At 33.3% G+C, this 14,130-nt stretch overlaps 1 protein-coding gene across 3 annotated transcripts in view; it reads right to left on the reverse strand.

The window, feature by feature from the left end:
• LOC126761882 (lysosome membrane protein 2) overlaps nucleotides 1–14,130 on the reverse strand; it is an 85,712-nt gene that overhangs the window by 9,004 nt on the left and 62,578 nt on the right. For 2 of the 3 annotated variants that reach the window (XM_050478318.1, XM_050478317.1), the window contains exons 3-4: nucleotides 7,942–8,033; nucleotides 6,898–7,055 (exon numbers count right to left, since the gene is read on the reverse strand). In XM_050478318.1, coding sequence (XP_050334275.1) covers nucleotides 6,898–7,055; nucleotides 7,942–8,033 — 250 coding nt within the window. Of the gene's footprint in view, nucleotides 1–6,897; nucleotides 7,056–7,941; nucleotides 8,034–12,854; nucleotides 13,293–14,130 lie in introns of those variants that run through there. The other variant, XM_050478316.1, reaches the window with a different exon arrangement.

Consider the following 14,130-nt stretch of genomic DNA (forward strand, 5'->3'; position numbering starts at 1 on the left):
TCCGGCACGCTGGACCTCAGGCAATTCAAATGCTTGAAACACGCGCGTGTTTATATTTTTATTTTCCACCAAGTTTCTACTTTATTGTATTTAAAACAATATTTGTCTTAGATGTGAGTTATATCCGTAAACAAATCATTATTTAATAAATCGTTTAATGATAATACTTTAATAATTTAATAATAACAAATCTAGACTAATAAAAGCCGCTAGACAAGTAAAAACGCCAATGACTGAGTTGATTTAAGATTTACTTAAGTAACATGGTTGGACAACGGAAGTCTAAGTTCTAAAGTGCGGCTTAAGTGCTGTCAATCAATCGAATTAATTGAGTATTGTAACTGTCATAATTGATCGGAAGAATCTATGAACTTTAGTTCTAAGGAGCAGTTATTCGCAGCGAAAATTTAACTCAAGCAGTAGTCTAGAACAGCAGTAACTTATTAAAATATGAAGTCTAGAATAACAGTATCTTACTAAAACATGAAGATTTTGAGGTTATGAACGGTTATTTGATAAGTTATACAATATGTCGTCGCCTAAAATACAAAATAACGTAACATCTTTTCATAAGTTTAGAGGCGAAGGTAAAACTATTTAATAGAAACCATTCAAGGTGAAACAAAATTTGAGTTTTGGTTATAAAATGGTTATATATTAGTTATTATATCTAATAGAATATCTGATAGATTTAAAATTTTTTTTGATGATATGCTGTTTTGTGGTTTAGGTGACGATATGTATTTGATCGATCTAAACAGCCAGCTGGCATTTTCTATTTATATATGTGTGCTTATAACGAAACTTTGCGGAATTCAAACTAAAACGTTTAAATAATATATAAACTCTTTAAAATTCGACTGATTTTTAACTTTAACAAAGTCTTTCTTCAAATTGAATTATTATGTTTTATGGAGATGTTTAATATAATGTAATAAAGATAGGTTCTGAAAAGATACTATTCCTGACATGCAAACTCTAAGATCAAAATCAAGTTGTTATATTGAAAACTTTCTATGGAGTCACTTTTATTTATGAAGGGTATAATAAATTCGGTATTACTGAATGTTTTTTGCCATTATTTGGAATGAATACTCGCTGTCCGATTGTGCATTAATTTTCCAGTGTAGCTCTTATCTAGAAGGAGCTGAAATTGACAAAAGAAGTCTACCGGAGTAAATCACATTATGGGTTTACGCGTTCTACGTGTTGTTGCTGTCTGAAACTCTATTATTGTAGAACTGAAGGAGCAAATAGGCTCAAAAACCTGAAGTTTTTAGAACAGAACACGAGTTTAAGACCTCGAAAAGCTTTTGATTGATGAAGTATATTGCAAACACATGGGAAAACTTGGAGAGCTGGTTTGTGAGCCATACCTCTAGAATTTATCTACTTTAAAAAAAAAAACCTATATATTCTAAACTTATAATAATGAACTTTTTTTTTGATTTTGCTTACATTTGAATGTAATTTCATATGTTATAAACTTGAGTTGAATTTAGTGTATATTAATTTTTTTGAGGATTTTTAAAAATACAAGGTGCGTTCCAAAGTAAAAAGAACTTTTTGAAACTAGCGCCCTCTGGTGGCGCCATCTATATGTCGACTGGTGCGCTAGAATCTGCTATCTTTATCGATTGTCCAGTGAGAATTTCGTGACATTTCATTGATTGGAAGTGAAGTTATTGCGTTTTAAGTGTCAGTATGTTTGTGTTATCGGTGCGAAAATGTGCTTCGAACAAAGAGCCAACATTAAGTTTTGTTTTAAAATTGGTAAAACTTTTACCGAAACGTTTCAATTGATGAACCAAGTTTATGGCGATGATTGCCTATCCTGTAGCAGAGTGCACGAGTGGTTTCAACGTTTTCAAAGTGGTCGTGAGGACATAAATGACGATCAACATGTGGACTAATCAAAACATGATCACTGAAATTCCTTTGAAACTGTGCGTAAATTCATCAAAAATCAGCCGAAATCATCATTGAAATTCATGGAAATGGAATTGAACATATTCAAAACATCGATTTATCTTTTTTTGACCGAACATTTGGGCTTACGAAAGGTGCGTGCACGGTTTGTTCCGCACAAATTGTTCGACGATCACCAAAAATTGCTCAGAATCCAACATTCGATCGACGCTTGTGACCGATTATTTGATCAAAAATCACATTTTAACCATTAACCACTCCCCATATTCACCTGATATGACACCGCGCGACTTCTTTCTTTTCGGAAAAATGCATTTGTCCGTGAAAGGAAAGTGTTATGCAGACGTTGAGGCCGTTCAAAAGGCTTGCACCGGCATACTGGCGGCCATACCGGCCAACGAGCTAAAACACTCATTCAACATGTTTTTGGACCGTGCAAAAAGTTGTATTGAAGCAGAAGGAAACTATTTTCAATAAAATAAATTGATTTCGCCGAAAAAACCATTTGTTCTGTTTTTTTTAAGTCCTCTTTACTTTGGAACGCACTTGTATATTGTAAATATTACTTATCAACACCACACCTCTAAAATTCCAACGCTTTCGAGAGTTGTTTCAGAATATTTGATTTTTTTATAAATAACTGAAACTTCTCCTTGATTTATATACTTATTTAATTAAATTCCGTTCTTCCGGTTCCGGTATAAGCCTCCATGTATAATTATGCTAACGATTCTAGAGTAATTACTCTATAACTACTACAAGCACTGACATTGCTTAGGCAGGGATGAAGAATGATAGAAGCAAAGATTATAACTGGATTGTCCAGCTACTTCCTTGAAATGCGTTTGCTGGAAAACTACGCTAGATAATTAGGTAATAAACGGAAGTAGGAGAAAACCTTTGATTACAATTCTTATGCACATTAACTGGTGCTCTCTATCCTACAAACTATAGCTGGTGCCTTTAGGGTACTACTTATTCGTAGCTGTTTCTTTCAATGCAGTACTTTAAACATATTTATTAGAGAACACTTAGTAAAATTTTTAAGCTGTTAAGCTTTGTTTCGCCAATGGTTTGTTTGCTTAATTCTAGTATAAATTTTAGCCACGCTTTTCCATTTATACCAATTATTTACTCACAAAATGGAGCAAAAATTATGCTATTTTACGATTTAATTGATGAAAAATGGTATTAACGAATTATTGCTTTTACTGCTTATTTTACAATTTTTCGTTTATTTATAGCTTAGTACGCTTTCATTACAGTTTAATGTCGCGGTATTTAAAAATTTAAGCAAACAATTATGAACACAACTCTTTATGTTATAATTAATATTAATAACCTTAAGATTTATGAGTTTTTAATCAACTGTAAACAAGTTTTTACTAACCCAATTGACCTTGAGTTGTAGCTGGAAAATTGGGTTGTAATTCAAAATTGATTTGAGTGATTAGTGGGCTAAGCTAATATATATTGAGATAGTGATGGTGAGGAAAATTCAATTCAGAAACAAATGTGTGTGTGCTTACATATTACATTTACATGCAAAAATGTTCTGAAAATAATATTGAATGTGTGTTCAAGAAAAAGAAAAATATATTCTGTTTTTTTATTGTTTTGAAAATGTGCAGGAAATGTTAAAGGTTGAACAAAAATATTTGAGTACTATTTTCATACAGTTGAACTCTTTGAATCGACCTTCAAACAGCTTTCCCATAAAAATATGAAAAGTTCTAGAAACTTTTATTTTTTTAACAGCTACTGGGCATATTAATGGGAAAATATTCTAGAAAAAAAAAACATTGAAAACAGAAAACAATTGAAAAAAAAGTATTTTTTTGAAACTGTTGCTTGTCGTATTATCAGGCACTTTTTTTTAAGTTACAAAAAATAAATAAAACTAGCTAAAAATTTTAAAACCACAAAAATACGACATGAAACTATTTATTAAAGAAAATTGCTTAACATTTTACCCGCATGTATGTACTTTAGGGTGCTACAGAATAAAATTTTTATAAATTTTTTCTCACTCTTACTTTCTCAAATTATTTCACTTGCACTAAAAAATTCAATAATAAAAACAAAAAATTGGACTTATGAAGAAATAATTGTCTGCAATTATCTTTAATAAAAAAATATCATAAATTCAAGTTTTGATTTGATTTTGCCATGTTCGTCTGTCTGAAGTCCTTCAGATTTTAAGATATGGCTCTGAAAATTTCCAAAAACTCTTTTCTCTGCAAGAAGCTGCTCATTTGTTGAACTGGCGATATCGGACGACCATAGGATATAGCTGCCATACAAACTGGTCGGTCAAAATCCATCTTTGTATGAAAAACTTTTTTATTTGACCAGATATCTCCACAAAATTTCGCATATAATATTTTCCAAAGCAACGCTCTAATCTCCGCAGAAATTCTTCAAACGTTTCAATATATAGCATATAGCTTCCATACAAATTGGTCGATAAAAATCAAGTTCTTATATGGAAAACTTAGGTTTTTGGCAAAATATCTTCAGGAAATTTGGCGTGAATTATTGTCCAAGTTATTCCAACAATATCCAAACAAATTGTTCAGATGGGACGACCATAGCATACATTTAGCTGCCATACAAACTGAGCTACCAAAATTAAGTTTTTGTATGAGAAGCTTTTGATATTTGGATATTAATCTAAGTTCACGCCATAATATCCGAAGAACCGTAGTTTTCCATCAAATAGAAACATTTTAGAAGAAAAGAGTTAAAAAAAAAATAATGTTTTGAAGCACCTTAATGCATGTATGTGTGTATGTCGTAGTAGTAAATGCAAAACTTTATTAACAAAATATATTTTCGCTGGCGTTGGCGAAAAGCCGCCATTGCAACATGTGCAACTTTCAGCAATTTCATACACTTCTCTTGCAATGTACAACAACAACAACAGCAGCAAAATGCATACGCAGATTTTTACTTAAAATATTGCAATTATTGCCAATACACTGTAATTTTAATTGACCTATATTTTGTTGCTGCTTATAAGGCGTTTCGTGCTTTCAGCGCTTTTATCACTTTCAATAACGCAAGTTGAGCATTTCATTTGCTAAAGTTGTGCAAAACACTTCAACGCCAGCTTTACTTACACGCATACATATGTATGTATATATCCATAAAGGTATGTCAGTTTTTCTTGCTAGTACACAGTACACTTTCCATAAGAGCGCTTTTTAGGCAGAAACATTAGCTTAATACAGTTTGGTCATAAATGCAGTTTAATATGGCTCCAAAATTGCAACAAAGTTTAGTATAGAAAGCATTAGATGGCCTAACGCGACTTTGGGTACTTTTTTGGCCGAAAATAGCAAGTCATATGAGTATGAAATTACTAGTTCAGTGACTTTTAATGGAAAATTTCCGAGACAAAGGTGAAGAGAATTGCTCCAAATAGAGGCCGGCCTAACAATTAGACACACATGTGTCAAAAGTCCGACTAAAGTCATACATTTTTGACGCAAATAGAGTGGAGAGTAGCAAAAAAGTACCAAATATTAATTTAACACTATGAAATATATTTTGTTATTGTAAAATCTAATTCTAAAGCATAAACATATTTAATGAACACGAGTCTACATATATGTAGAATAATGTATAGAGTCTTCTACAATGCTTAGTTGTAGTAACTTCTTCAGGTATACTCAGTTAAAAGTAAGGGATGGAAGATGAAGCAAAATTATTGAATTTCGAAAAAATATTTTTATTTTTGTTTCTTGATATTTTGATCGTAAAAAATAATAATAATATTCCAAAATTTTAGATAAATATTTGAGTTATTATTTTTAGTTACGGCCCTTTAAAAATCGTTTTTAAAAGCATTTCTATCCAACTTCATTCTAAAATTGGCATGCAACATATTCCAACAGAGAGCATACTTAATAGGTATCAAAATTGAAAAATAGGCGTGGCACCACCCACTTTTAGGTAAGAGCCCATAGTTCAGCGTCTGCTCAGCTAGTTTTAACCAAATTCGGTACCTAACATTATCCTAATATTCCTTGGTAATGGTATGAAAATGGGCGAAATCGAACCACAACCGGCCCTCTTTCCCTTATAGTATGATTTTGAATTCCACATGATTTTTCCACTTTACTGTAAACAAGTTAAGCACCAAGGAATGACTTTAGGCACTTTGAATGTATCTCACTTCTATATAAATCATTTGAGGATAGACTGATTTCTGTGGAAACATCTCGGCTTAGTGAGTCTACGACTTATAAAATATGTTAATAAATACCAAACATGACTGTAATCCTTTAACAGTTTTGCCGATACCTGAAAGTATTTCCTCTGTTTTGATCATGGCGAGAGTATAAATTGTTCGGTTATAACCGCACTTACCTCTTCTTAACTTGTTTTATTTATATTTCTCTCTGTAATGACCTTCCAGTATTGCGATTGTTTAAGAAAAGGAATTTTGGCGGTCCAAAAATAATCTCATTTTAACTCAATTCGTTATTTTTTTCAATGTTTGTTATTTTTTAGATTTTAAGGATATTTTTCAACCATTATAGGTTATTGTATAGGCAATGCCGTACAGGTTAAACATCTACTAAACCCTTTCTAACGTCGTACATTCGGTTATTCCAAAGAATTTCGGTTTTTATTTGATTCTCTATTAATTTTATCAGTTCCAAAAACGCTTAGAAAGTAACAAGCGAACAAACAACTGCTATAAATTACATGATCTTACATAATTAAGAAGAACCTTCTTTGTTTCCAAAAACTTTTAGGAGTAGCGAATCAAGAAACACAAATGCTCATAGAGCTCAGCGAGCTATAGTAACACTTTAATAGAATATTTTCAGACTCTCTTGTATTGAATTAACTTTGTTGTTGCTTTCTCACGTACATTTTGTACAAAAGAGTGAATTAATTTAATATTATAACTACTTGAAATAGATCAGTCATAAAGTGCAGTAAATGTTTACTCACCTATAAACAAATGGTCCCACTTCCGTCAATCTTGGCTTCTCTCCTTGCAGGAAACCATCGGGATTTGTGACATTATATATATAAACTTTAGTTAAGCGTACGACACCTGGCCGTTGCCAGTAATGAAAACTTAACGTATCATTCCATAGCCTTAAATTCTGAAAACAAAATATAAAGTGGTTAAATATTGAAGAATAGAAGATTATTAAGTGATAGTTAATTTGTATGGTGCGTTCTCTGTAGATCAGACTAGTTTCGGAGATACCGCCTTGAGAATTTGTGCGTTCGAGGCTAGCGGTCAAAGCTATCTAGGGTAAGTGGATCGTCTTCAAACGCGAAAATATGTTTTTGAAGTCGGTTGGCAAGATTTCTCGAGAACTACCCAGAACTACCAATCGTCATTCACTTTTACACAAGTTTTTGAGGTACAATTCTTAAAGACTTGGACGAAAGATTCTTTTCGATTATAACTATTTGAAAAAAAAATTTCGCGAAATTTTAATTTTTTCGTAAAAATGTCTGCCAAAAATACAATTTTCAGTTCTTTTTCATGCGCCCAAGTTCTAAGCTAAGGTTTTAACTAAAACACCTATTTTTTCACTTTAAATGATCGTCTAAGGAGTTATCCTGCCAACGCGGGCACATCTTTTTCCGAGGGGTCAACGGAAATGGCGTCGAAATGGCCGAGTCTAAAATATTTTTTCAAAAAATATCAGAATTTCTTTGTTAATAGTGTATGTTAGTAACAATAATAAATTCTAATAAAATATTTCATCTTTTAAGTCAGAAAAAAATTGTTGAAAAATTTGGTATTCTTGGTGTTCTGGATGTTCTTTGGTTGAAATGTAGTAGGAATGGTCTACTCATATGAAGCAAGCTGTAAATGATCTTCCCGCGTATATTCGATAAAGGTCTTTCATACCGTCTTTTACTTTAGAAACAATGTTGTTCCACTTTGTAAAAACTTTTACAATAAATAAAAATTTTAGAAAATTATGGGGCAGCTGAAACATATATTTTTAATCAAGAGATTTTTCCACTCACCTTTAATATAAAATAATCCAACCATGGTATTGTTGATAGCAATATTCCTAAAATTAATGTAACTATTCCAATAATTATCACAGCTAGTCTATCTGCAAATAAAATAAGAAAATAAAATTTGTAATTATCATAAAGTAATGAATATCAGTAATTATAAATTCAATAAAAAATACAATCGGTAAGCAAATTAAAAAAATATTTTCATTACTCGTTTGTACTTCATATGTTGTCGTTCGCTGTGGTAAGAATTTCTGGACAAAAAAAGTAGATAAAATTTATTTAACTGGCTTTTACTTATTTGTGTCAACCTCATGGCAAACGGTAATTCGATATGCACATGCAAGTATACTGGTTAAAAAAAAATGTTTTCTTTACAGTTTTTGAAGTTATTGACATCGCAATACTGTCGTTATAAGCAATATACATTGATTATATATATATGGTATGTATTATATGTATATTACATATATGGAGGAGGGATAGGAAAACTCTTTATAAAAGTAATAAAGTTATAGAATATACATGTTGTGAGGATCAAGTGGTTACATGGGTCTTGTTCTACGACACCTCTAGAATATTGTCTAAAAATTTACAGTTGATCCGAGTAATAGTTTCGGAGATACAGCCTTGAGAACTTTTGCGCTTGAGGCTAGCTAGGCTAAGTGCGCCGTCTTAAAACGCGTTTTTCTCGAAACTGGGTTTTTGTAGTCGGTTGGCAAGGTTTCTCAAACACTACTCAACCGATCTTCATGAAATTTTACACAGGTATTTGAGATATAATTCTCAAAGACTTTGACAAAGGAGTTAAATAGGACTTGCGGAGACTATTGATGTAATGTACAGTATACTTTTTTTGGAGGGGCGGTTTTGCCAGACGCCTATTTTGGGTAAACCTTAATCGATCCTAAAATAGTACGTTAGGTTAGGTTGGATAGGTATTTCCACAAGTTGGCGGTGGAACTTACTTACTAAATACAGTACTTTGAGAAGCCAGCTAAAATCTTACTAACTCTCGACAAAGTATCTTAAAATTATCACAAATCCGCTTAGGTGTTTTATTTCCATTTCATTAATTTCATCTGTATGTCTAAAACCTGTCAGACTAGAATTCATTTTAGAACTACTTCTGGCAAAACTATTGCAAGACGTTTATATCTACCACCAGCTTACGATTTATGTACCCATTCGGGCCAGTGTTCACTTAGAAGTCCTAAAATTATTGAAAGGCGATCAACTCAGAAGGAACTTGCTTATTCGTTAGCATGAGACCCAACCATTCAGTAGTCAACCATTCAAGAATGCCAATGTAGCTTCTACCCGTTCTCATTTACAACTAGTGAGACATAAGTACCTGACTTAGCAAGTTCCTCAGACTTGCTGTTTCTTGTAAACCCGCTGTGGCCAGGCACCCAAACTAATCTAAATGTAGCAACTCCTGCGAAAAAGAAGGAATCGAAACATCCTTTCTCCCCTTCACTAGTCTCTAGCGTACCATCAGCGAACTCAATGATAGTATCGACAACTTAATATCACTAGGGAAAGTCAGCTGCGCCTCAGAGCAGTATATCTATTGCTGCGCTAATGGCAACCACAACCGCTGGCAAGACCATGCAATGATCAGGAAGTCTGCAACTGCAGTTGAAAAGTATACAAGTTTTTGTTTTCCAGACTTCTACTTGTCTTATCATTCTTTCAATGCTCTGAACTATAAATTAGTATGTAGCGTTGCATGCTATTAGCGCTACACAATGAGCTCAAAAAAGAAGGCTTGACTCACTGCAATGCAACCTGCCGTCTGTGTAGTTATATCAATCTATGTTCCTTTTCGAATATTCGCCTTTATTTGTTTAACTGAGAGCGGATGTCACACTTCGATTTCTGTACATACGAATATATAGGTAAATGTTTGTACAGACACATACGTACACAGATATATACGTATATAATGGGTAGTTACATTCGCCGCAATGTGTTAATTGAACAGAAAAGGCAACAAAAACCATGAGTAAATATCATATACCATACTTGCACTTTAATAGGCGGCAATGCAAGCGCACATCTATATATTTACATAAGTGTATGTATGTTTGCTTGAAATGTCGAAAGATGTTGTAAAAGTGGGCGCTGTTATGCTCTGCGGTTGGGAATTTTAGGAACAGCCGTTTATTGAGAGCGTAAAACACGTGACATTGTGCCCTTTTCGAATCATCCGTTGCGCATGATTTACGGTGTTTTATTACCCTGGCGATTGCATAACCAAAACTTGCATTGTGCTACTTTTGGAAACTTCCCCCAAGGACTTTGGGTATTGGCCTTGAGCCTAGTGAAGTGTATTGAGAGCTGCCGAAAGTCAGGCATGAGTTGGATTTTCTGTACATACATACATACACACATATGCAAGTACTAGTTTAATTGATTACTATCATATGAGCTTAAAAGCCTTTAGAACCCTTTAGTATACTTTGAATAATTACTTACTTAATTATTTGCAATAATAACATATAGTAAATCAATTTTATTTTGTTATGAAACACACTTAGTTGAATATTAATTAACCATTACTAAAAGGTAATAAAATCATTGTTAGTTTATTGAAAATATTTGTATAACTGAAAGCAAAAGTGTTCATACATAAACTTATGGAAATGCGTACAGGAAACATCACTTAGTTGTTTGTTTGAAGATTGATGCTTGGAGACATTATGATTGAGTGCTGGCGAGGAGGATTGTTGTAAATTATATGTTAGTTATTTCTCTATATTCTAAATAATAGAAGGCGTAACCCAATTATAAATGATAGCAAACCTGAATAGCCGACCTCCAACACATACTTTCGAGAAGCTCTCTTCCAAACTTTTTGTGTTTAAAAACGCAAGAAATCGTTAAGAAGTTTGAGGCTGAAGTACAAGAAAACTACGAGTCCTGGCTGAACTACTATAGCTTCACCCAAACTGATTCGTTTCAACTGCGTGGGCAAATCAAATCAAGCAATATCCTAGATTGCTACAACCTTTTTTATTCGATGTGTGAAGTTTGGTCTTCATATGTCACTGACTTGTGTTTGGCAACTGTTTGTTTACGACGTGAAAGTTTGTCTGGCGATTTTTACCTTGAAAAAAAAAATTTTTGTACAAAGAGTTTGTTTGAAATTTTGTGTTTCAAAGAAATCATGGCTACAGAATCGTTTAGTTGCGGAAAGGTTTTGAAGGGTATATTTAATCACGAACACAAGTATTTCAGCAGGAAATATCAGGAAGTCAAAGAAAGTTTTCTTCATGCGACTCGCACCTCTGTTAATGACGATAACACCAAAAGAGTTAAAGAGATTATGCTTGAAAATCGTCATGTACACATCAGAGTGATATTAGAGGATCATAAAAGCCCTTATGGTTCAACTGAATAATTTTGTGTTATGTTTTGGATGCGGAGCATGTCAATGCTAAACTCGTATCCTTTGCCAAACGGACGTCGATTAGAGGTCGCTGCAGATATGCTTGACAACGTAGCCGTCCACAGCTACAGCTCATCCCTCAAATTCATCATTTCTGGTGATGAAACGTGGGTGCATGAATACGAGGTCGAAACAGTCCAATATGTAGCTGATGGTAAGCCAAAAAAGCTCTAAATATGTAATCATTACGGAATACAAAAAGCTGATATTGAGGCAAAACGTTCGTGTGGAACGAAACTTAAGTATACTTTTCGCAATTTTCAGCAATCTCCCAAATTATCGTAAATTGGTTTCTTAAATATTGGAGCCCATCAGCGTAGCTTTTTTCTTCTTCTTTGTTGACATAAACAACGATTTCGCGGTTATAGCCCATCAGTGTTGCTTTAGACCCGTAAATTCTAAGATTGAGCAGATAATTATCTAACTTTTACATTGAGAAAAAAATTGTTTGGCTTCCGTTGTCCCTTTGCCAACTTCGAATTCACTTCTGACAGCAGACAAGAAGCTGTGCTGTATTATGGTTCTATGTAAAATACCTTAAGAAATATAGTTCAATCGGTCCTAGCTGATATTTCTTACAGATAGTTAGAGAAAATGACTTGAACTGAGAAGGTAAGCCACTCAGGAACAAATAAATACCGTATATCCACTAACTCAAAGCAAAATACTTCTGACTGTAAAATATAAGTTTTTGTATTAGCTTTCGTTTACCTGTTACCAGAGTTAACTTCGAAGTTGAAGACAAGCGAGCCTTATTGGATTTTGTAATTAAAGTCGAGGACAACGTATCGTCCTTCTATATCATTTTAGACTGGGTAATTATTATAAAAATAGCATAGCTTAATAAAATGAAGCATAAAACTTTGCAGACTGTTGTGAATATTCTGGGAATCTTCGAGAGGCTATGGAAATTTGATATAATACAATATACACATTACTTCTGTTCCATTGGGAGCTAAGAAGACAAATCCTTATTCCATGTATAGATGCGTGTAGCCACATAGAGAATGCATCGTGAGTTCATAAATGGGCTGAGACTATAAAAACAAAAAACAAGGAGTTTTTAGATCGCATTTGGTACAACCGATCACTATAATATCGTTTCAGAACCTCAATTCAGTCATATAAAAAAAATTTTGAAAATATTTTGTGGAGTAGTAAGGTTTTCAATATAAGATCTTGATTTTGATAGATCGCTTTGCGGTGCCAACAAATGAGCAGTTTTTTAAGGAGAACATTACGTGTTTAAAACTTCAGATGGATATCTAAAAACTGAGCGGATAGTTCGGATATGTACCGAAGGACAAGATTAAATCGACTCAGCTCGGCATGCTGACAACTTTATTTACACTATTTGCTGCTTACTTTTGGAACTAGAAAATTTCCTTCAGAATGTTATAAACTTCGTGGGAAACTTAATATAAACTGTTGAGGGTATAATTATTATCTTGTTACTTCTCACCCAATGACCAAATCTTCACCTCCACCAATTTGGTTTCTACATTTGTGTAGAGAACAAAGGATGTTTCACACGACTCGCAAGTGACGATATCCACATATATATTCGTATTCTCATAATGGTTGGGCAACTTTTTTGCTTGCGCCTGCTTTTCTAGTTGTTGTGTTGGTAAATGTTGTTGTTGTGACGCGACGCGTTTGGAGCAAAGGCCACAAATGTAGTGCAGCAACGAGCGCATTGCATTAAATTGCACCGATTTCACCGATTTCTTACGGAGTAGAATCATTTTTTCTTTGGAAAACTAAAATTATAGTGATTCAGCTTTATAATATGGCAAAGATCATCGATTGCATGCAAAAAAAACTACACAAAATTTGTGTGTTTGTCAATAAATACAATCAATCAACTGTCGTCCACCTTAATAATGTACAAGCATTTTACCGTTACCGCTACTTAGAAAACTTGTAACGAAAGCTTTGCCACATGCGATGCACACACGAACTTTAAACGACGGAGACGATGATGTGACTAACTTTTGCTTTATGTTATTTGATAAAAAAAGTATTTATTTGTATTTAGTTATAATTTTGTTGAAAACGGCTATTTAATTTTGTAATCATATATGTAAGTAATCATAGTAATTTTCAGTTTGTTCGTTTATTGCTGTTCACTTTCTATATTAGAATTACTGTTAATTTTTCACAATAATATTGCGCAGTATATTGCTAGTATTGACAATATTTCAAACACTTAATGTTAGAAGGGCACAAAGACTCGATTAACTTTACAAAAATCCACGTCACTTGAAAATTTCTTTTCGAAAAATGCTCGAGCGACCTTTTAGCAACCAAAGTTGGTAAGTAAATACGCTAGTGAGTGCTTTCTTTTTTGCATTCATTATGCCTTAAAAATTTACTTTTGTATAAACATACCTACAAGTAGGTCTTTATGCTTGTCTGCACTTTCGAAATTCACCAGCGAATGCATTTTTGCTACTTCAGCTGTTTTTTTTTAATTCTTTGCATATTCAGCATAATTATGACATTAATAAAACCTTTGCACAGAGTGGAAAAATTTAACGATTCGCCCATTACACTTGGAAAATTTTGTGGCGAAATTTTGAAAATATCTCAGTACCGCCAAATTAGTGGAGTGATTAATAATCAATAATTTGTGGGTCGATCGATGCAGAAATTTTTTGTTTTCTGAGGGCGCAACCATTATCTTCTTCTTCTTCATTATTGGCGTAGACACCGCTTACGTGGTTACAGCCGAGTTT

This window comes from Bactrocera neohumeralis, chromosome 6, assembly GCF_024586455.1.
Source record: "Bactrocera neohumeralis isolate Rockhampton chromosome 6, APGP_CSIRO_Bneo_wtdbg2-racon-allhic-juicebox.fasta_v2, whole genome shotgun sequence".
NCBI lineage: Eukaryota > Metazoa > Arthropoda > Insecta > Diptera > Tephritidae > Bactrocera > Bactrocera neohumeralis.